We start from the raw sequence: 21,520 nt of genomic DNA, 5'->3' as shown, positions 1-21,520 counted from the left end.
CGTTACTATTCATTTCTGTTCAATTTTAAAACCACTTATCGAGTGCCTGCTTCCTGGAACAGAGAGGGTACTGCTAGGTACGTAATAGCTATCGCAGCGATTATATGCTGTCACAATGAAGATTTGGGCTAACCGATACACTAGCTTAAAAGTTTCACCTTCATCCAATCAATTCACATTTTCCTAAGTGGTTATGCTACTTCATTCCATAAAAACACAGTTTTGCTTTTCCTAAAATCTGATTTACATTTTCTCCAGCAGCTAACTGGGGAGCCTCGGCGTGCGCTTGCACGCATGCGCACACGCCAGCGCCTGGCGAAGAGCCCCCGCCCGCGAGCACCCCCAGCCACCCGCATCCGTTGCACGGCCGTTGGGTAGTGGCGAGCCGGCACCATGTCCGCCGCGGGAGTGGCGTTGTTGTTGTCCTGCCTGAGCTGTTGCGGCTCGGCCCTGTGGAGGTAGAGAGACGGCAGTCGCGGGAAGGGGCGTCCCTGGGGCTGGGCAGGCGGGGCCATATCCTTGCGCCTTAGCGTCGCGTGGCCTGGGGCTCCGGTGGACCGCAGCCTCGTTCCCCAGTTCTGGCGCCAACACCAGCTCCCCGCCGCCCGTTCAGTGTTTTCAGTGAATGAGGGCGGGAAATGAGGGCACGCAATTGGAGAAGGGAACGGCAACCTAATGGCAACCACTTCAGTCTTATTGCCTGGGGAATCCCATGGACAGAGGAGCCTGATGGGTTATAGTCCATGGGGTCGCAAATAGTCGGACACGACTTAGCGACTAAACAACAAACAACAACAAGTTAGGGTTTAGCTGTCTCCCCAAGTTCCCGCCGTAGTTTCGCGTTACTTCCACGTGTCGGTTTCCTGGATAGCGGGTCCCACTCTGAACCCCTTTGGCAGAGAGAAGCACAGAGAGGACCAAAAAGTCTCCACCGGGAATGAGGGTGGGGGCACTTCACTAGGGTAACTAGGTAGTTGATAGTTTATGTAGTTGTGGTTGAATGATTTGTGAGAGGGTGCTTTTAAAATGTGCACAAAGTAAGAATATGTAATACCCGCAGAAAGTGGGTTGATAATGAGGAAGGAAAACTTTAAAGTTCTGAGGGATCCTCCATGTAAGTTTTTTGGTCAGCATTAGGTGGCTGCTGGATTGGAAGGTGTATCAAAATATTTTTCATTTTCATCACAGGTTAAAATACAGATAGTTAACTGGAAAAATCACATTTTGTGAATATTCTGTTTATTACCTTCTAAGCCAGGTGGCGATAGTAGTAAAGGACCCACCTGCTAACACAGGAGACGTAAAAGACTCGGATTCTATCCCTGGGTTGGGAAGATCCCTGGAGGAGGACCTGGCAACCCACTCCAGTATTCTTGCCTGGAGAATCCCGTGGACAGAGGAGCCTGAAGGGCTACAGTCCACAGGGTCGCACAGAGTCAGACATGACTGAAGTGACTTAGTGCACATTAAAATGTTAGGATACCAACAATAAAACTGTTATAGAGGTTTCAGAGCGAAGGGATCCATGGCATCTCAGTGAACAGATGGAGAAGTCAAACAGAGTAAAAGCAGTGGTTGGAAAGTCACTGAAGTACTGAGAAAAAAATTAAAACATAGCATTCTGACAGAACTCTTAAAAATTAATATTCTTTCAGTTCAGTTCAGTTGAGTCACTCAGTGGTGTCTGGCTCTTAATGGACTGGTTGGATCTCCTTGCAGTCCAAGGGACTCTCAAGAATCTTCTCCAACACCACAGTTCAAAAGCATCAATTCTGTGGTGCTCAGCTTTCTTCACAGTCCAACTCTCACATCCATACATGACTACTGGAAAAACCATAGCCTAGACTAGAGGGACCTTAGTTGGCAAAGTAATGTCTCTGCTTTTCAATATGCTGTTTAGGTTGGTCATAACTTTTTTCCAAGGAGTAAGCGTCTTTTAATTTCATGGCTGCAGTCACCATCTGCAGTGATTTTGGAGCCCAAAAAATAAAGTCTGACACTGTTTCCACTGTTTCCCCATCTATTTCCCATTAAGTGATGGGACCGGATGCCATGATCTTCGTTTTCTGAATGTTGAGCCTTAAGCCAACTTTTTCACTCTCCTCTTTCACTTTCATCAAGAAGCTTTTTTGTTCCTCTTCACTTTCTGCCATAAGGGTGGTGTCATCTGCATATCTGAGGTTATTGATATTTCTCCCGGCAATCTTGATTCCAGCTTGTGCTTCTTCCAGCCCAGTGTTTCTCATGATGTATTCTGCATAGAAGTTAAATAAGCAGGGTGACAATATACAGCCTTGACGTACCCGTTTTCCTATTTGGAGCCAGTCTGTTGTTCCATGTCCAGTTCTAAGTGTTGCTTCCTGACCTGCATACAGGTTTCTCAAGAGGCAGGTCAGGTGGTCTGGTATTCCTATCTCTTGAAGAATTTTCCAGTTTATTGTGATCCACACAATCAAAGGCTTTGGCAGAGTCAATAAAGCAGAAATAGGTGTTTTTCTGGAACTCTCTTGCTTTTTCCATGATCCAGCGGATGTTGGCAATTTGATCTCTGGTTCCTCTGCCTTTTCTAAAGCCAGCTTGAACATCTGAAAGTTCACGATTCACATATTGCTGAAGGCTTGCTTGGAGAATTTTGAGCATTACTTTACTAGCATGTGAAATGAGTGCAATTGTGCAGTAGTTTGAGCATTCTTTGGTATTGCTTTTCTTTGGGATTGGAATGAAAACTGACCTTTTCCAGTCTTGTGGCCACTGCTGAGTTTTCCAAATTTGCTGGCATATTGAGTGCAGCACTTTCACAGCATCATCTTTCAGGATTTGAAATAGCTCAACTGGAATTCCATCACTTCCACTAGCTTTGTTCATAGTGATACTTTCTAAGGCCCACTTGACTTCACATTCCAGGATGTCTGGCTCTAGGTGAATGATCACACCATCATTATTATCTGTGTCCTGAAGACTTTTTTGGACAATTCTGTGTATTCTTGCCACCTCTTCTTAATATCTTCTGCTTTTGTTAGGTCCAGACCATTTCTGTCCTTTATCGAGCCCATCTTTGCATGAAATATTCCCTTGGTATCTCTAATCTTTTTGAAGAGATCTCTAGTCTTTCCCATTCTGTTGTTTTCCTCTATTTCTTTGCATTGATTGCTGAAGAAGGCTTTCTTATCTCTTCTTGCTATTCTTTGGAACTCTGCATTCAGATGCTTATATCTTTCCTTTTCTCCTTTGCTTTTCACTTCTCTTCTTTTCACAGCTATTTGTAAGGCCTCCCCAGACAGCCATTTTGCTTTTTTGCATTTCTTTTCCATGGGGATGGTCTTGATCCCTGTCTCCTGTACAATGTCACGAACCTCAGTCCGTAGTTCATCAGGCACTCTATCTATCAGATCTAGGCCCTTAAATCTATTTCTCACTTCCACTGTATAATCATAAGGGATTTGATTGAGGTCATACCTGAATGGTCTAGCGGTTTTCTCTAGTTTCTTCAATTTAAGTCTGAATTTGGCAATAAGGAGCTCATGATCTGAGCCACAGTCAGCTCCTTGTCTTGTTTTTACTGACTGTATAGAGCTTCTCCATCTTTGGCTGCAAAGAATATAATCAGTCTGATTTTGATGTTGACCATCTGGTGATGTACATGCATAGAGTCTTCTCCTGTGTTGTTGGAAGAGGGTGTTTGCTATGACCAGTGCATTTTCTTGGCAATACTCTTTATAATATTCTTTATAAAATGAAATAATAAAACCTATCATGGTTTTGTGAGGCATGAAAACCATGATATATTTCAAACTTTTAAATCATGTATCAATAAATTATGGTAGTTTATATTATTTAGGTTCACCTGTGAGCTAAGGAAGTATATAATGTTTGCTATGTTGTATACCAGCGATCACCAAGCTTTAGTGTAAAGAATTAGATATTAAATATTTTAGGCTTTTTAAGCAATGCTATATGTTTTAGCTACTCTGCCATAGTAGGGGACAACAGTAAGAAACAGTAGTAAGCCAACAGTGGTAAACAAATAGTGTGGCTCTGTACAAATAAAAGTCGACTTACAGAACACAAATGAAATTTGGCCCAAAGAACATAGTTTTCCAATTCCTGGTGTACATTCATAATTGAAGGAAATGCTCAGTTTAAATTAGAGGTTAGAGAAGACAGAAAAGGTTGTTGTTTTTTTTTGTGTGTGTGGTGGTCAGACTCCCTGAATTTTAGTTCTTAATAAGGTGTGCTTTTAAAGGAGGAGCTTTCTTGAACTTAATGGATTTTTATTTTATTGTTAGCCTTTTGGAAGGGGAAGTTGAGAAATCCAGGGTAGATGTTTTTATTTAAGAATCTTTTCCTGCCCCTAGGTCCAAGAGGTATTTATCTAAACTTTCTACCGCTGTTACCAAACTTGGGTCTGCTTGCTGTTGCTCAGTAAAGTCGATTTGCTGATGCTGGGTTTTTATGAAGGAAAGTTAGGGTTTATTCCAAGTGCAAGGAGTATGGGTGGCTAATGCTCAAAAGACCTGAGCTCCCTGATGGATTTCAGGGAAGAGTTTCATAAAACAGTTTGAGGGGAAGGGTCTCAGGATATACGATTAGCTTGGACATAGTTCTCTCATTGGTTGACGGTGAAGTAACAGGGTGGTATTTTGGGAATCTCAATAATCAACCTTCTGGCTCCAACCAGTGGTCAGCATACAGCTCACTTCTGCTTCTGGTTGGGGTTTTACTATCTGCATAACAACTCGGGAATGTGCATTAGACGGTTATCTATGGTTTTCAGGGAGGAACTGAAGATTCTGTGACTGCTATGTGGCTGATCTGTTATTTAAACTGTTACTTGCTCTCAGGGCCCAGCTGCTGTTTTTTGTTAGTACATGTTCACATTCTTTCATTCTTTTTATTTTTTAAAATTTATTTATTTTAAATGAAACAAAGATGAATATTTTTAATGATAAAAGGTACTATTTACAAAGAAGATAGATATCATAAACCATTAGACACCTTAACAAAGAAATAAAGATACATAAAGCAAAAACCAGAAGAAATATAAGGGAAAAGAAAAATATATAATCATAGTAAGACATATTAACATTTCTCTGAGAATATTTTATCAAGTGCTGAAAAATAATAGGAGCATCTTGAATGATGGCATTAATAACTGAAATATAATAGGTTTACATTTATATTAATTATATCATACACAAATATATTTAAAATTTTGTATCTCATATGTTGTTATTAGATGTCCATAGGACATTTAGAAAAACTGGCAAAAAGATAAACATTACTAAATTTCACACACTACAATTCTTTTACATGTGTTTATGATTCAGTTATACATATGCACGTATGTTAGTTTTGAAATTATTTTCCATTATAGGTTATTACAAGATATTGATTATAGTTCCCTGTGCTATACAGTAAACCTTTGTTGCATATCTGTTTTTTTTAATTAGAAATCTAGCATTCTGTTCATACTAAGTTAAACAAGTGGAATCAATATGTCAAAAATTTTTTTGTTAGGCAAAAATTCATGGGTTTTCTACAATGTTATATTATTTATATATATGTATACAAAAGCTTTTATACTGCACTTGATAAAGGCTTGAGAAAGAACATCCATTAAAAAAAGAATAGATGGTGAAATTGGAAAACATAAGCTAAATGAAATGGGAACACTGAATATGAATAATAAAAGTGAAACAAACTAGATAAAAGATCTTCATATAGTCCCGTTGTTTTTAAACATGGCTGCTCGTTAGAAACATATCTGGAGCACTGGCCAAAAAAAAAAAAAAAAAGCAATACCTGGGCATTTATAGTTTTCAAAAATTCCAAGATAATTCTGATATGCATATGGACTTTAAAAAAGTGATTACAGGTTTTTCTATCAAATGATAGCTTTGGTGATATAGAATTCTATAGAATTCTATTAACTTTTCTGTTGACCAAGCATGGTACAGTGTTATTAAGTGAGTAATAGTTACATAATCACAATAGTAAAATATGTTTATCAGTTTTCACAATCAATAGCCTGACAAAAAATAAAAGATAATTACAATTGTAAGCCATAATGGGAACATGATTAACCTAACAATATAAAATAATTACACACAATTTGGGGGGGGGGTCAAGCAGAATGATGTGGTAAGTGGAAGTGCATACAGGCACATGTTTTCACCTGCCCAGCGGACTATGTCTTTTTGGTTGGTGCATTTAATCCACTTACATTTAAGGTAATTATCGATATGTGTGATCCTGTTACTGTTTTCTTTATTGTTTTGTGTTTTATTTTCTGTAAGTCTTTTTCTTCTGTTGTGTTTCCTGTCTAGAGAAGTTCCTTTAGCATTTGTTGTAAAGCTGGTTTGGTGGTGCTGAATTCTTTTATCTTTTGTTTGTCTGGAAACCTTTTGAGTTCTCCATCAAATCTGGATAGTCTTGCTGGGTAGAGTATTCTTGTTTGTAGTTTCTTACTTTTCATCACTTTAAATATATCATGCTATTCCCTTCTGGCTTGTAGTTTCTGTTGAGAAATCAGCTTGATAGTCTGATGGGAGTTCCCTTGTATGTTATTTGTTATTTTTTCCTTGTTGCTTTTAATATTTTATCTCTGTCTTTAATCTTTGTCAGTTTGATTACAGTGTTACTTTCTGTGCTTCCTGGATTTGGTTGATTATTTCCTTTCCCGTGTTAGGGAAGTTTTTAGCTATAACCTCTTCAAATATTTTCTCAGGTCCTTTCTCTCTTTTCTCCTTCTGGGACCCCTATAATGTGAATGCTTCTGCATTTAATGTTGTTTCAGAGGTCTCTCAGGCTGTCTTCATTTCTTTTCATTCTTTTTTCTGTATTCTGTTCTGTGGCAGTGATTTCCACCATTCTGTCCTCCAGGTCATTTATCTGTGCTTCTGTCTCAGTTATTCTGCTATGGATTCCTTCTAGAGTATTATTCATCTCTCTTTGTTTGTTCTTTAGTTCTTGTAGGTCTTTGGTAACACTTCTTAGATCTTCTCAATCTTTGCTGCCGTTCTTTTCCGAGATCCTGAATCATATTCACTATCATTATTCTGAACTCTTTTTCTGGACAGTTACCTATCTCCATCCTAGTTCTTTTTCCTGAGGTTTTATCTTTTTTTATTTTTGTTTTAATTTTTAATTTTTATTTTTACTTTATTTTACTTTATAATACTGTATTGGTTTTGCCATACATTGACATGAATCCACCATGGGTGTACATGCGTTCCCAAACATGAACCCCCTCTCACTTCCCTCCCCACAACATCCCTCTGGGTCATCCCCGTGCACCAGCCCCAAGCATGCTGTGTCCTGCATCGGACATAGACTGGCGATTCGATTCTTACATGATAGTATACATGTTTCAATGCCATTCTCCCAAATTATCCCACCCTCTCCCTCTCCCTCTGAGTCCAAAAGTCCGCTATACACATCTGTGTCTTTTTGCTGAGGTTTTATCTTGTCCCTTCATCTGGGATGTAGCTTTCTGCTGTTTCATGCTGACTAACTCTCTGTAATGTGGTTTTAGCTCCTGTGGGATTGTGGTTCTTCTTGCCTGTTCTGTCTGCCCTCTGATGGATGAGGCTAAGAGGCTTATATAAACTTCCTGATGGGAGGGATTGATGGTGGGAACAACTGGGTCTTGCTCTGTTGGACAGGGCCTTGCTCAGTAAAGCTTTAGTACAGTTATCTGCTGATGGGTGAGGTTATACTCCCTCCCTGGTAGTTTTTTGGCCTGAGATGACCCAGCTCTGGGGTCTTGGGGCTCTATGGTTGGGTTAATGGCAACCTCCAAGAGAATTTACATCAAAGGGGACCTTCCCAGACAACTGCTGCCAGTCCCATCCCTGTGGTGAGTCCTTGCTGACCCATGACTCAGGAGACCCTTCAACAGTAGCAGGTAGTTTTGGTTTAGTTTCCTGTGGAGTCAGCTGCTCTTTTCCTTTGAATCTTGGTGCACACAAGGTTTTTTTTTTATGCCCTCCAAGCCTGGAGACTCTTGTATCCTCCAGTCCTGTGGAAGTCTTATAATCAAATCCTGGGGCCTTCAAGGTCAGATTCCCTGCGGATTCCCAGTCCCTTTGTCAGGTTCCCAGGCTGGGAAGCCTAACGCGGGGTTCCAAACCTTCATAGCAATGGGAGAACTTCTTTGGTATTATTGTTCTCCAGTTTGTGGGTTCCCAGTGGGTATGAGATTTTATTTTATTGTGATTGTGGCCCTCCTACCATCTTGCTGTGGCTTCTTTGTCTTTGGACGTGGGATATCTTTTTTGGTAGGTTCCAGCATCCTCCTGTTGATGGTTGTTCAACAACTAGTTGTGACTTTGGTGCTCTCGCAGAAGGAGATGAGCGCATGTCCTTCTACTCCACCATCTTGAACTGGAAGTTCTCTTTCATTAATTCTTAAGCTAGCCTTTTGAGACAGAGGGGAGACATGGGAGACTAAACCGTTACAATAAGTGAGGCAAAGCAGAGGACATAGGGGACAGAGATCTGTTCCAGGAGGGTCCTGCTTGGTTGTTGTTCAGTTGCTCAGTCATGTCCAACTCTTTGTGACCCCAGGAACTGCAGCATGCCAGGCTTCCCTGTCATTCATAGTCTCCCAGAGCTTCCTCAAACTCATTCAGTACCTAGTGATGCCATCCAACAGTCCATCCTCTGTCATCCCCTTCTCCTCTTGCCTTCAATCTTTTCCAGCCTCAGGGTCTTTTCCAGTGAGTTGGCTCTGTACAAATGAGGTTGCTTTTGAATAAAATATATTATTAGAAGCAATTTTACTTGTTTTTTATTTTTAGTGTGGCCACCAGGAAAATTTCAATTATATAGGTGACTCACATTGTATTTTTATTGTCTATATTTCATATAGACAGAAATGAAAGTACCCTGAGTAATAGAAATGATAATCACTAGAACTCAAAAAATTTGCTCTTTACTTCAGTGTTTCAAATAAGAAATACTGGTTTTGTTTTTTTTTCAATCTGTATTCATTTTATTTGAACTCAGTTTATAGGTGAAGGAGCTAGAGCCAATATTCTTCAACAGTTTTTATTCTAAAACAAAGACAAGATGCAAAGTATTTACTCCTCACTATTGTGTCTTCAGATATTAAGTAACCTTGAACACACCTTGAGTTGAGGGTTGATGTCACTGATGTCCCCAGTTTTAGCTCTGACTACACTTTCTAAGAAGGAACATGAGCAGAAATGTAAAGCTCATGGCAGCCCACAAGGGTTAGGCTTGCTCTAACCATATATTGTTGTTTAGTCATTCGATTGTGTCTGACTCTTTACAACCCCATGGATTGTAGCCCACCAGTCTGCCCTGTTCATGGGATTTCCTAGGCAAGAATACTGGAGTGAGTTGCCATTTCCTTCTCCAGGGGATCTTCCCAGTCCAGGGATCAAATGCTTGTCTCCTCCACTGGCAGACAAATTCTTTACTGATGAGCCACCAGGGGCACTCTTGACCATGTATTAAAATCCCTTTTATTTGGAGGAGACGTAGTTTTAATATTCACGTTTGACATTTTCCTCTGCAGGTATTACAGTAACAGCCCAAACTACAACGTTTTTAGTACCAGAAGTACTGTAAGTGTTTAATTTTTTTAAACTATAGTTAAGTATTAATATTTTTTACTTCTCAGCAGAGAGCAAAGTTCATCGTACTCAGGTGCATGGTGCAGTGTCATTCTTTTATTTCCTCATCCTGTTTATCTTCCTAATACATTTCCCTCCTCCAATAAATATCTTGAAATATGTATGTAGCAAAAAATAGATAGTGTTGTTTCAAGTGTTTTTGTAAGTCAACATTCACAAAATGGTGTTATGATACAGATAGGATGACCATATAATGTATTGTCTCAACTACTGAGAATGAAAGATAGTGCTATTAATAGTTATGCTGGGACAACAGGTATAAATTGGGAGTGTCTAGACAAACCAGGACACATGATCATCCAGCTATATATTTCATTCTCTACATTACTTTTTAAACTCAATACTATGTCTAGTTCATTTCTTAAGGCTACCCGATCACTAGTGTGTGTATTTTATCTACCTATCCCCTCAACCAATGATGGATAAATGGCTTCTTACCACCACAAACAGCATTGTGATGAATGGCCTTCTACATGTCATTTTATGAATCTGTGCAATAATTTTTTAGCTGTGATTGCTAGGACATAGGGAAACAGACACCTAATTTAACTAAATTCTGTAAGATTTTTTCCAAACTGGCAATCACAATTTATATTCTTACTCAGTGAGCATCTCCACCAATGTTTGGTACTGTAGATTTTCCCGTTTTTCACCAATCTCATTACCACATACAAGTAGTTTATGCTGTTATTATTTTCAATTCTCTGATGAGTAGTGATTTTTGAACCTTTTTTTCCATATTTATGCAGGGCTCTCCTTCTCTGAACAGCGTGCTCACTTTGCTCATTTTCCATTTAATTTTCTGCTCCTTTTTTAGCATACAGAGTGTTATCTACATTGTACTCTATATATTAGTCAAATGTTGATTTTAAATATTTTGGTTATCATTTCATAACCTCTTATCTACTCATCTAACAATTGACTTTGTCCACGGATATATAATTTTGTTTAAAAAGGATGACTTTTGTCAAGTCATCTGCTCCTTTGTTTAACCTTAAAATTTATACTTTTTTGGGGACTTCCCTTTCAGTCCAGTGATTGGGACTTTGCCTTCTAATGCAGAGGGGGTGTGGGGGCAGTACGGGGGCAGCACATTCCCTGGTTGGGGAGCTGTGATCCCACATGCCTTGTGATCAAAACACCAGAACAGAAACAGTACTGTAACAAGTTCAATGAAGACTTTAAAGATGATCCACATCAAAGAAAAAATCTTAAAAGAAAAAAAGTTTATACTTTTTTAGAATTTTAAGAAAAAATTTTGTCTACCTAGAGTTGCAAAGATTTTTATCCTACATTTTCTATTATATGCTTTATATTATTACCTTTCAGATAAAGATCATAAATAATATCTGGAGTCCAACTTGTATATAATATAAGATAGGTCTTTACATTACTTTCTCCACAGAATGAACCAGCAGGTATTAACACAATTTATTGTTTCTGTATTATTTTTTGGTATCATCTTTGCTCTATATATTTTGTTGTTGTTAAGTTGCTCTGCTGCTGCTGCTGCTAAGGCGCTTCAGTCGTGTCCGACTCTGTGCGACCCCATAGACGGCAGCCCACCAGGTTCAGCCATCCCTGGAATTCTTCAGGCAAGAACACTGGAGTGGGTTGCCATTTCCTTCTCCAATGCATGTCATGTCCAGTTCTTTGCAACCCCATGGACTGCAGCATACCAGGCTTCCCTGAGCTTTGCTATCTCTCCCGGAGCTTGCTCAAACTCATGTCCATCAAGTCAGTGATGCCATCCAACCATCTTGTCCTCTGTCTTCCCCTTTCCCTCTTGCTCTCAATCTTCCCTGAATCAGGGTCTCTTCTAATGAGTTAGTTCTTTGCATCAGGTGGCCAAAATATTGGAGCTTCAGCTTCAGCATCAGTCTTTCCAGTGAATACTCAGGGTTGATTTCCTTAAGGATTGACTGATTTGATCTCCTTGCAGTCCAATGGACTCTCAAGAATCTTCTCTAGCACCATAGTTGGAAAGAATTTTTCCGCACTCAGCCTTCTTTAGGGTCCAACTCTCATGTTCCTACCTGACTACTGGAAAACCATAGCTTGGACTATATGGACCTAGCTTGGACTATATGGACTTTTACTGGCAAAGTGATATCTCCACTTTTTAATACACTGTCTAGTTTTGTCACAGCTTTTCTTCCAAGGAGCAGGCATCTTTTAATTTCATGGCTGTAGTCACTGTCCACAGTGATTTTGGCACCCAAGAAAATAAAGTCTGTCACTGTTTCCAATTTTCCCCACCTATTTAGCGTGAAGTGATGGGACCATGATCTTCGTTTTTTTGAATGTTGAGTTTTAAGCCAGCTTTTCACTCTCTCCTTTCACTTTCATCAAGAGGCTCTTTAGTTCCTCTTCACTTTCTGCCATAGGGGTGGCGTCATCTGCATATCTGAGGTTATTGATATTTCTCCCTGCAATTTTGTTTCCAGCTTGTGCTTCATCCAGCCCAGGGTTTCTCATGATGTACTCTGCATATAAGTTAAATAAGCAGGGTGACAATATACAGCCTTGATGTACTCCATTCCCAATTTTGAACCAGTCTGTTGTCCCATGTCTGGTTCTAACTGTTGCTTCTTGACCTGCATACAGGTTTCTCAGGAGGTAGATAAGGTGGTCTGGTATTCCTGTCTCTCTGTAAGAATATTCCACAGTTTATTGTGATCCACACAAAAGCTTTAGCGTAGTCAGTGAAGCAGAAATAGATTTTTTTTTTTAAATTCCTTTGCTTTTTCTATGATCCAGCAGATACTGGCAATTTGATCTCTGGTTCTTCTCCCTTTTCTAAATCCAACTTCTACATCTGGAAGTTCTCTGTTCACGTACAGTTGAAGCCTAGCTTGAAGGATTTTGAGCATTACTTTGCTAGCATGTGAAATTGTATCATGGTTTGAACATTCTTTGGCATTGCCTTTCTTTGGGATTGGAATGAAAACTGACCTTTTCAAAGTAGTCCTGTGGCCACTGCTGAGTTTTCCCAATTTGCTGGCATATTGAGTGCAACACTTTCACAGCATCATTTTTTAAGATTTGAACTAGCTCACCTTGAATTCCATCACCTCCATTAGCTTTGTTCCTAGTAGTACTTCCTAAGGCCCATTTAACTTCACACTTCAGGATCTCTGGCTCTAGGTGAGTGATCATACCATCATGGTTATCCGGGTCATTAAGACCTTTTTGGTACAGTTCTTCTGTGTTTTCTTGCCACCTCTTCTTAATCCCTTATGCTTCTGTTAGGTCCATACTGTTTCTTTATTGTGCCCATCTTTGCATGAAATGTTCCTTGGTATCTGTCATTTTCTTGAAGCAATCTCTAGTCTTTGCCATTCTGTTGTTTTCCTCAATTTCTTTGCATTGTTCACTTAAGGCTTTCTTATCTCTCCTTGCTGTTCTTTGGAACACTGCATTCAGATGGTTATGTCTTTCCTTTCCTCCTTTGCCTTTTGTTTCTCTTCTTTTCTCAGCTATTTGTTCTATATATGGATATGTTAATTTCTGAACTTAATTATTTCCTATTGATATATTTGATGTATCCTATCTGCCACATATTTCGTGTAGTTGGAGTTTCAATTCTCTATAGTCTTCCCTTGAATTAACACAAGACAGTATGTGTATCATTCTACTCTAGATAAACAATTCAGTAGTGTCCATCTTTGGTCTGCTGTGATTAGGGCTGCTCTGAACATTCTTTTACCGATCTTCTGGTTAACATATGCATGTATTTCTGCTGGGTATGTACCTAAGAGTGGAATAAGTCATAGGGCAAGTGCGTATGTTCAGCTTTGGTAGATGGTGCCAAGAGATTTTACAAAGTAATTTCTCAGTTAACATTTATATTCTATTTACATATATTGTTGTATTTATATTATTCAAAATCAGGCAAAAGGAATCTATGAAAACTGTATCTTCTTTTCTAAAAATACTCATTTTATATTAAAGTAGAATTGATTAACACTGTTGCATTAATTTCAGGTGTACAGCAAAGTGATTCAGTTACACATATACATGTATCTATCCTTTTTCAAATTCTTTTCCCAATTAAATTATTAAAACTTTATTTCCTTATAAAACATGCAGTTATCCTCAAATTTATCTATTTCTTTATAATCTTTACATGCCATTTGAATTTTTATTTGTAATTATTTTATTTCTCTAATATTATTTGTTTATGTACTTCATCTTTTTTTCTTGAACAGCTTTGTTATATGACTGACCATTTTATTAGTCTTTTAAACAAAATTATCCCTTTTTCTCTCTACTGTTCCTTTATCACTTTTATGTAGGTGACAGAAATGTTTTATTTTTAACTGATGGCTGGTCACCAAAACAATGCAGTTATGTCATTTCAGAAATGCAGATTAGGAGCCAGAGTTCGATTATCAGAGAAGAAGGCTGATAAAAGTCAAGAGAGTAAATGATAAAACCAGTGGTATTATGCTTGCTCAAAATCCATATTTACAGAAAGAAAGAAAATAAAGCGTATATAAGATACTTTGGGGATTAAATATTCCATGAGTCTTCTTGATGGAAAACATTTTGAAAAGTCCATTTCCATCTGCTCTTCCTAGAGGTTCAACTTGCAGAAGTCCCTCAAGACAATATATATTTGCACATTTTAAAATCTACTGCCTGAGGATCTGGATGCTAATCAACATGAATCTAAGAGGTGATAGATTCTCCCCCTTGGGGTCACTGATAAATCTTGGCACATCCTTAACTAGTAGGAACTGTTAAAGTACAATAGGTTGCTTCGACATTCACAAAGAGAGATAACGAAGGGTTTAGAGGACAGACCCAGGGAGAGGTACTGGTGTTGGCTTCCTGGAGACAGCCTGAGGGGCTGGAGTGTGGTGTAGCTGCAGCTGGGCTGTTTACAGAAGAATCCAGGGCCACCACAGAAGCAAAACTCCGTTGTTAGATTGTGCAGGAAGGGAGGAGCAGATCTCCATAGCAGTTTTTTTCTCTGAGCATCCAGCCTTCACCTCCATGCAACAGCCCCTCCTCACCCCTCCCTCCACCTCCCTGGGTTCCCGGAGTGGAGTGCATGCTCCATCCACCACCCTAAAAGCTCCTGCCTGGCAGAATCCCACTCCCTGGCCGCTGCCAGGGTGGGCTTGCAAGCGCCAGCCACCCATCTATTTGCCATGAAGTAATGGGACCAGATGCCATGATCTTAGTTTTCTGAATGTTGAGTTTTAACTTTTTCACTCTCCTAATTCCTGGAATTAATATTATTAATTCCTAGAATATATATTTGGAGAAGGCAATGGCACCTCACTCCAGTACTCTTGCCTGGAAAATCCCATGGATGGAGGAGCCTGGTAGGCTGCAGTCCATGGGGTTGCTGAGGGTCGGACACGACTGAGCAACTTCACTTTCACTTTTCACTTTCATGCATTGGAGAAAGAAATGGCAACCCACTCCAGTGTTCTTGCCTGGAGAATCCCAGGGGTGGGGGAGCCTGGTGGGCAGCCATCTATGGGGTCTCACAGAGTTGGACATGACTGATGTGACTTAGCAGCAGCAGCAGAATATATATTATTAATTTCTGGAATATATTAATTCCTGGAATATAATTAATTCCTGGAAGAATTAATGTTATTCAAATGTCCAAACTGCCCAAAGCAATCTACATTTAAATGATATTACTATCAAAATTCCACTGGTATTTTTCACATAAATAAACAATTGTAAAATTTGTATGAAACCAAAAAGATTCCAAACAGCCAAAAAACCTTAAGAAAGAATAAAGCTAGAGGGGATCACATTTCCTGATTAATATTACAAAGCCATAGTAATAAAAATTGTGTGGTACTGGCATAAAAACAGATATAGATCAATCGAACAGAACAGACTCCAGAAATAAACCCATGAATATATAGCCAAATAATTTACAATAAAATATCCAAGAGTATAAAAAGGGAAAGAACAGTCTCTTTTAAAAATGGTGCTGGGAAAACTGGACAGCCACATGCAAAGAATGAAACTAGACTATTATGTTATACCATACACAAAAGTTAGCTTAAAATGGATTAAAGACTTGAAGGCAAGACCTGAAATAATTTAAAAAATAGGCAAGTAAACTCCTTGATGTATGCCTTGGTGATGATTTTTTTTTTGATTTGACACCAAAAGTAAAAGCAACAAAAATAAACAAATGAGACAATATCAAACCAAAAAGCTTCTGCACAAAAAGGAAACCATCAACAAAACGAGAAGGCAGCCTACTGAATGGCAAATCATATATATAATAAGGGGTTAATATAGAAAATAAGCTCATACAACTCAATACCAAAAAATAAACAATTTCATTTAAAAATGGGCAGAGTATCTGAATTTACAGTTTTCCAAAGACATACAGATGACCAATAGGTACATGAAAAGGTGCTCAACATCTCTAATACTCAGGGAAATGCAAGTCAAAACCATAATGAGATATCATGTTGCGCTTGTTAGAATGGCTTTTATCAGAAAGCCAAGAAATAACAAGTGTTGCAAGGATGTGGAGAAAAGGAAAATTGTGTTCACTGTTACTGAGAATGCTAATTAGTATAGCTACTATGAAAAAACATTACAGAGGTCTCTCAAAAAATTAAAATTGAACTACTGTATGATCCAGTGATTTTATTCCTAGATATTTATCCAAATAAATGAAAACACTAACTTGGAAGAGATATATCCCCATGTCCATTGTAGTATTATTTACAATAACCAAGATATGGAAACAACCTAAGTCCCTCATCACTGGATGAACTGATAAAGAAAATGTGTATATACACAGTGAAATACTGTTAAGTCATAATATAATGAAATGTTGACATTTATGACCTTGAGGGAATTATGATAAGTGAAATAAGTCAAAGACAAGTACTATATGATTTCACTTATATGTAGAATCAGTTTTGAAACAGCTCATATACACAAAGAACAAAGTGATGGTTTCCAGGGGTGGGGCTTGGAGGAGTGTGAAATTGGTGAAGCAGGGGTCAAACGGTACAAACTTCCAATTATAAGATAGGCCACGGGAATGTAATATACAGAATAGTGATTATAGTTAGCGATACTATATTGCATATTTTAAGTAAAATCTGATGCTGTAAAGAGCAGTATTGCATAGGAACCTGGAAGATTAGGTCCATGAGTCAAGGCAAATTGGAAATGGTCAAACAGGAGATGGCAAGCCTGAACATCAACATTTGAGGAATAAGTGAACTAAAATGGGCTGGAATGGGTGAATTTAACTCAGATAACCATTATATCTACTACTGTGGGCAAGAATCCCTTAGAAGAAATGGAGTAGCCATCATAGTCAACAAAAGAGTCTGAAATGCAGTTCATGGATGCAATCTCAAAAATGACAGAATGATCTCTGTTCATTTCCAAAGCAAACCATTCAATATCACAGTAATCCAAGTCTACACCCCTACCAGTAATACTGAAGAAGCTGAAGTTGAACAGTTGCATGAAGACCTACAAGACTTTTTAGAACTAAACCCCAAAAGATGTCCTTTTCTTTATAGGGGACTGGAATGCAAAAGTAGGACATCAAGAGATACCTGGAGTAACAGGAAAATTTGGCCTTGGAGTACAAAACAAAGCAGGTCAAAGGCTAACAGAATTTTGCCAAGAGAACGCAATGGTCATAGCAAACACTCTCTTCCAACAGCACAAGACTCTACACATGGACATCACCATATGGTCAGTACTGAAATCAGATTGATTATATTCTTTGCAGCAAAGATGGAGAAGCTCATACAGTCAGCAAAACAAGACTGGGAGCTGACTGTGGCTCAGATCATGAAACAATGGAAACAGTAAGAGACTTTATTTGGGGGGGCTCCAAAGTCACTGCAGATGGTGACTGCAGCCATGAAATTAAAAGATGCTTGCTCCTTTGAAGAAAAGCTATGACCAATATAGACGGTATATTAATAAGCAGAGACATTACCTTGCCAACAAAGATCCGTCTAGTGAAATCTGTGGTTTTTCCAGCAGTCATGTATGAATGTGAGAGGTTGCTATAAAGAAAGCAGAGGGCTGAAGAATTGATGCTTTTGAGCTATGGTGTTGGAGAAGACTCCTGAGAGTCTCTTGGACTGCAAGGAGATGCAACCAGTCCATCCTAAAGGAAATCAGTCCTGAATACTCATTGGAAGGACTGATGCTGAAGCTGAAACTCCAATACTTTGGCTACCTGATGCAAAGAACTGACCTATTGGAAAAGACCCTGATGCTGGGAAGAATTGAAGGCAGGGGAAGGCATTACTGACTCTAAGAACATGAGTTTGAGCAAGCTCCGGGAGTTGGTGATGGATAGGGAAGCATGGAGTGCTGCAGTCCATGGGGTCACAAAGGGTTGGTCACGACTGAGTGACTGAACTGACTGATCTCTATTTGTATATGACAGGACCTTCTAAATAGAAAGCTCTAAGAAATCCATTTAAAAAACTATTAAAACTACCAGCTGAGTGTTATTTTATGTGAAATATCACAGGGAAATTCAAGAGAACTGGAATAGGCAAAACAATCTTGGAAAAGAGCAAGAAGTCTTATTGGAACACTCACAATTCCTGACTTCAAGGGTTACTACAAAACGTCTGCAGTTGAGACCGTGTTGGATAGATTTGTGGAATAGAAGAGTCCAAAAATTAAAACCTCATTGATTTTTTTACAACTACTTCAAGAAAATTCCATGGAAAAATAATGGAAAATTCCATTTATTTTCAACAAATAGTTCTGGGACAGTGAGATATCTACATGAAAAGAATGAAGATGGCCTCCTACCTCAGACTCCACTTAAAGTGGAGAAAAGACCTTATTATAAGAGTTAAAACTATAAAAATCATTGAAAAAATCATATGAAGAAATCCTCATGATCTTGGATTAGATAATAGTTTAGATATGACACCAAACGCACAAGGAACAAAAGGAAAAACTTAAATTGGACGTCATCAAAATTAAAACCTGTAGTGCTGCTAAAGACACCACGAAGAAAGTGAAGACAGGAGAAAATTTTTGCAAGTTAAATATCTGATAAGGGACCTGTACCAAGAATATTTGAATATATGAAGAACTATTATAATTCAATAATAAAAAGATAAACCAAATATAACTATTCTTTTCCTGTTGTTTTGCTTTTCAACTTCACAGATTCCAATTATACAAGTGTTGGATTTTTTATTTTTTTGTTTGCCTTCCATATCAATTTCCATGTCAATCGTTTTCTCTCTGGTTCTTTACTTCTTTCATTTATATTCTCTGGTTGCTTTTCTGTCTTCCTTCAATGCCTTTTATTCAATTTTTGTTCAAACATAATCTCCCGTTATTTTAACTTTATAGTTATCTATTTCATTTCCTAGTTCAGTCAACTCATTTCTGTTTGTGGTTCATTCTTTCCCTAGTTTGTGAATTTATAATTCATAATTTTTCATTCTCACCATTAAATACTTGTTTGAGAATATTTAGTTCAGAATGTTAGTTTGCAGTTTTCTTCTGCTTTGTGTGTGTGTGTTTTCTTAAGGCAGTTTTATTAACCGAAATGTTTTTATTTTCATTTTCTGTCCTCATATAGACAGCTTATATCTATGAATTACATGGACAGGTTAGCAGCTTGGTTGGTTTTAAGAGACTTCTAATTAGTTTGCTTTCTTAGCTCATTGTAGCAAAGTGCAGTTTCTTTAATTGATGTCTCTTATTGAGGGTGCTGTGTTTACTTTGAGGTTTGTTTGTTTGTTTTAGCTTTTAATATCCTACATTTCTCTTTCTTGCTTCTCTTTCCCTTCACCACTCACTTTCCACAGAGTGTCTCTCCTTTATCTTCTCTCCAAAAGTGATGCCTTTCTGAGGCTCCTGCCTCAACTCTCACACACTTTTAATTCTTTTCCTCATAATCAGTACTCTGATCTTCAGTACTCTGATCTTCCAGGAGTCTTTTTGCAGTGTTTTTCTTTTCTTTCTTTCTTTCTTTTTTTTTTTTTTTTTTACAGTGTACTTTCTTTGAAAGTAAAGTCGCTCAGCCATGTCTGACTCTTTGCGACCCCATGGACTGTAGCCTACCAGGCTCCTCCCTCCATGGGATTCTCCAGGCAAGAGTACTAGAGTGGGTTGCCATTTCCTTCTCCAGGGGATCTTCCCAACCCAGGGATCGAACCCTGGTCTCCTGCATTCCAGGCAGACACTTTAACCTCTGAGCCGCCAGGGAAGTCCTTTTGTTCCTCTTTTCTGCAGTTTTTCAGAAGCTCTTTTACTGTATACAAAGGATTATGACAGGGACTTGAATGAGAGCTCTGCTAAAAGTTTTTGTTAATTTTTTTACCTAGAGGTTTCTTGAAGTATGTATTGTACTTTGTCTTCTAGTTATACTGTAATATAGAATTTTTCTTGGTTTTATTTTTTGATCTGTGTATTTTTTCTCTTTTTAAAAAAATTTCTGTTTTGACCTGCGTATTTTGAGGGGAAATGTATGGATAGAATTGAACGTATTGGACCACTATTACCTAGGCTAACGATAATTCAACTACCACTCATATGCTGATACATTGTCAGAGTATTGTCATTAACTGCTATATTCCTTTTTTAATAGCCACCATGTAGACATATTTCTGCAGAATAATTCCTATTTAATACCTAACACCAGTCCTTATGTCGATGTCTCTGCAGTCATTTTGGGGATCTGAATCTCTTTTTCTGGTGGTTTCCTCAGGAAGGGCTCATAAGAGCAGTATTTCTTGAGTTGTTTTATGGTCATAACACCTTATCTGTGAACTTTTATCTAAAAGTTTGTGTATCTGGATACAAAAATTATGGCTAATTTTTGTGTCCTTTTATATATCTTACTTTTGTTTTCTTTGACATAAAGTGTTGCTTCTGAAAAGTCTACTGGAAATCTAATTTTCTTTCCCTTGTGAATAAATTGTTCTTTTTGTCAGGATCCCCAAAAGGTTTCTTATCAACTTCAATGCTTTTATTAATATAGGTCCTAGGTTGGTCTTTTTTTAAAAAAAATCATTCTTAATTGCTTTTCATAGGTATGAGTTTTGCCCTTTCAGTACATTGTTTTGAGTTATTTTTCTTCATATATTATTCTTGAGTTATTGTTAATGCTATTTTTCTGTCTCAATCGCTTAGGTTTTCTTCTTCCCAAGTATGTATATATTGGATTTTCTTTGCCTGTCTCTAATATTTGTCACTTATTCTTGAGTCACTTTTTATCTCTTTATTTTTTTAAAGGCTTCTATTTTCTCAAAACCTTGTTTATTAGGTTTATTCTGCTGCTGCTAAGTCACTTCAGTCGTGTCCAACTCTGTGCAATCCCATAGACGGCAGCCCACCAGGCTCCCCCATCCCTGGGATTCTCCAGGCAAGAATACTGGAGTTGGGTTGCCATTTCCTTCTCCAATGCGTGAAAGTGAAAAGTGAAAGGGAAGTCGCTCAGTCGTGTCCAACTCTTAGCGACCCCATGGACCGCAGCCTACCAGGCTCCTCTGTCCATGGGATTTTCCAGGCAAGAGTACTGGAGTAGGGTGCCATCACCTTCTCTGAGGTTTATTCACAGTTGTGCTAATTTAGTTTTTTTCTAAATTGATTTTTTACTTGTACTTTTTCCTGAGTTTAGCTTATGAGTTTTAAATTCTGATTTATATTTTTCTTTCATAATTTCTATCATCTTTTATTTATTTTGCCTCGTTTTGAAATGGGCATATCAGTCATAACTCTCCAGAGGAACAGAACCAATAGAATTTATACATATTTATTTTAGATTTATGTTAAGAAATTGGCTCATGTGATTGTGGGAACTGACAAATCTGAATCTTTAGGCCAGGCCAGAGAGTGGAAATTCAGGC

At 38.3% G+C, this 21,520-nt stretch overlaps 1 protein-coding gene across 1 annotated transcript in view; it reads left to right on the top strand.

Annotated features, from left to right (window-relative positions):
- The first annotated feature begins 348 nt into the window (after positions 1–348).
- CATSPERE (catsper channel auxiliary subunit epsilon) overlaps positions 349–21,520 on the top strand; it is a 151,369-nt gene continuing 130,197 nt past the window's right edge. The window contains exons 1-2 of the mRNA XM_027976114.3: positions 349–458; positions 9,545–9,593. Of these exons, the coding sequence (XP_027831915.2) occupies positions 394–458; positions 9,545–9,593 (114 nt within the window). The 5' untranslated portion in view covers positions 349–393. The remainder of the gene's footprint in view (positions 459–9,544; positions 9,594–21,520) is intronic.

The sequence above is a fragment of the Ovis aries genome, chromosome 12 (genome assembly GCF_016772045.2).
Source record: "Ovis aries strain OAR_USU_Benz2616 breed Rambouillet chromosome 12, ARS-UI_Ramb_v3.0, whole genome shotgun sequence".
In the NCBI taxonomy this organism is placed as follows: Eukaryota; Metazoa; Chordata; class Mammalia; order Artiodactyla; family Bovidae; genus Ovis; species Ovis aries.
The sequence above is the reverse complement of the archived record's forward strand: the minus strand, read 5'-3'. Positions and strand labels throughout refer to the sequence as shown.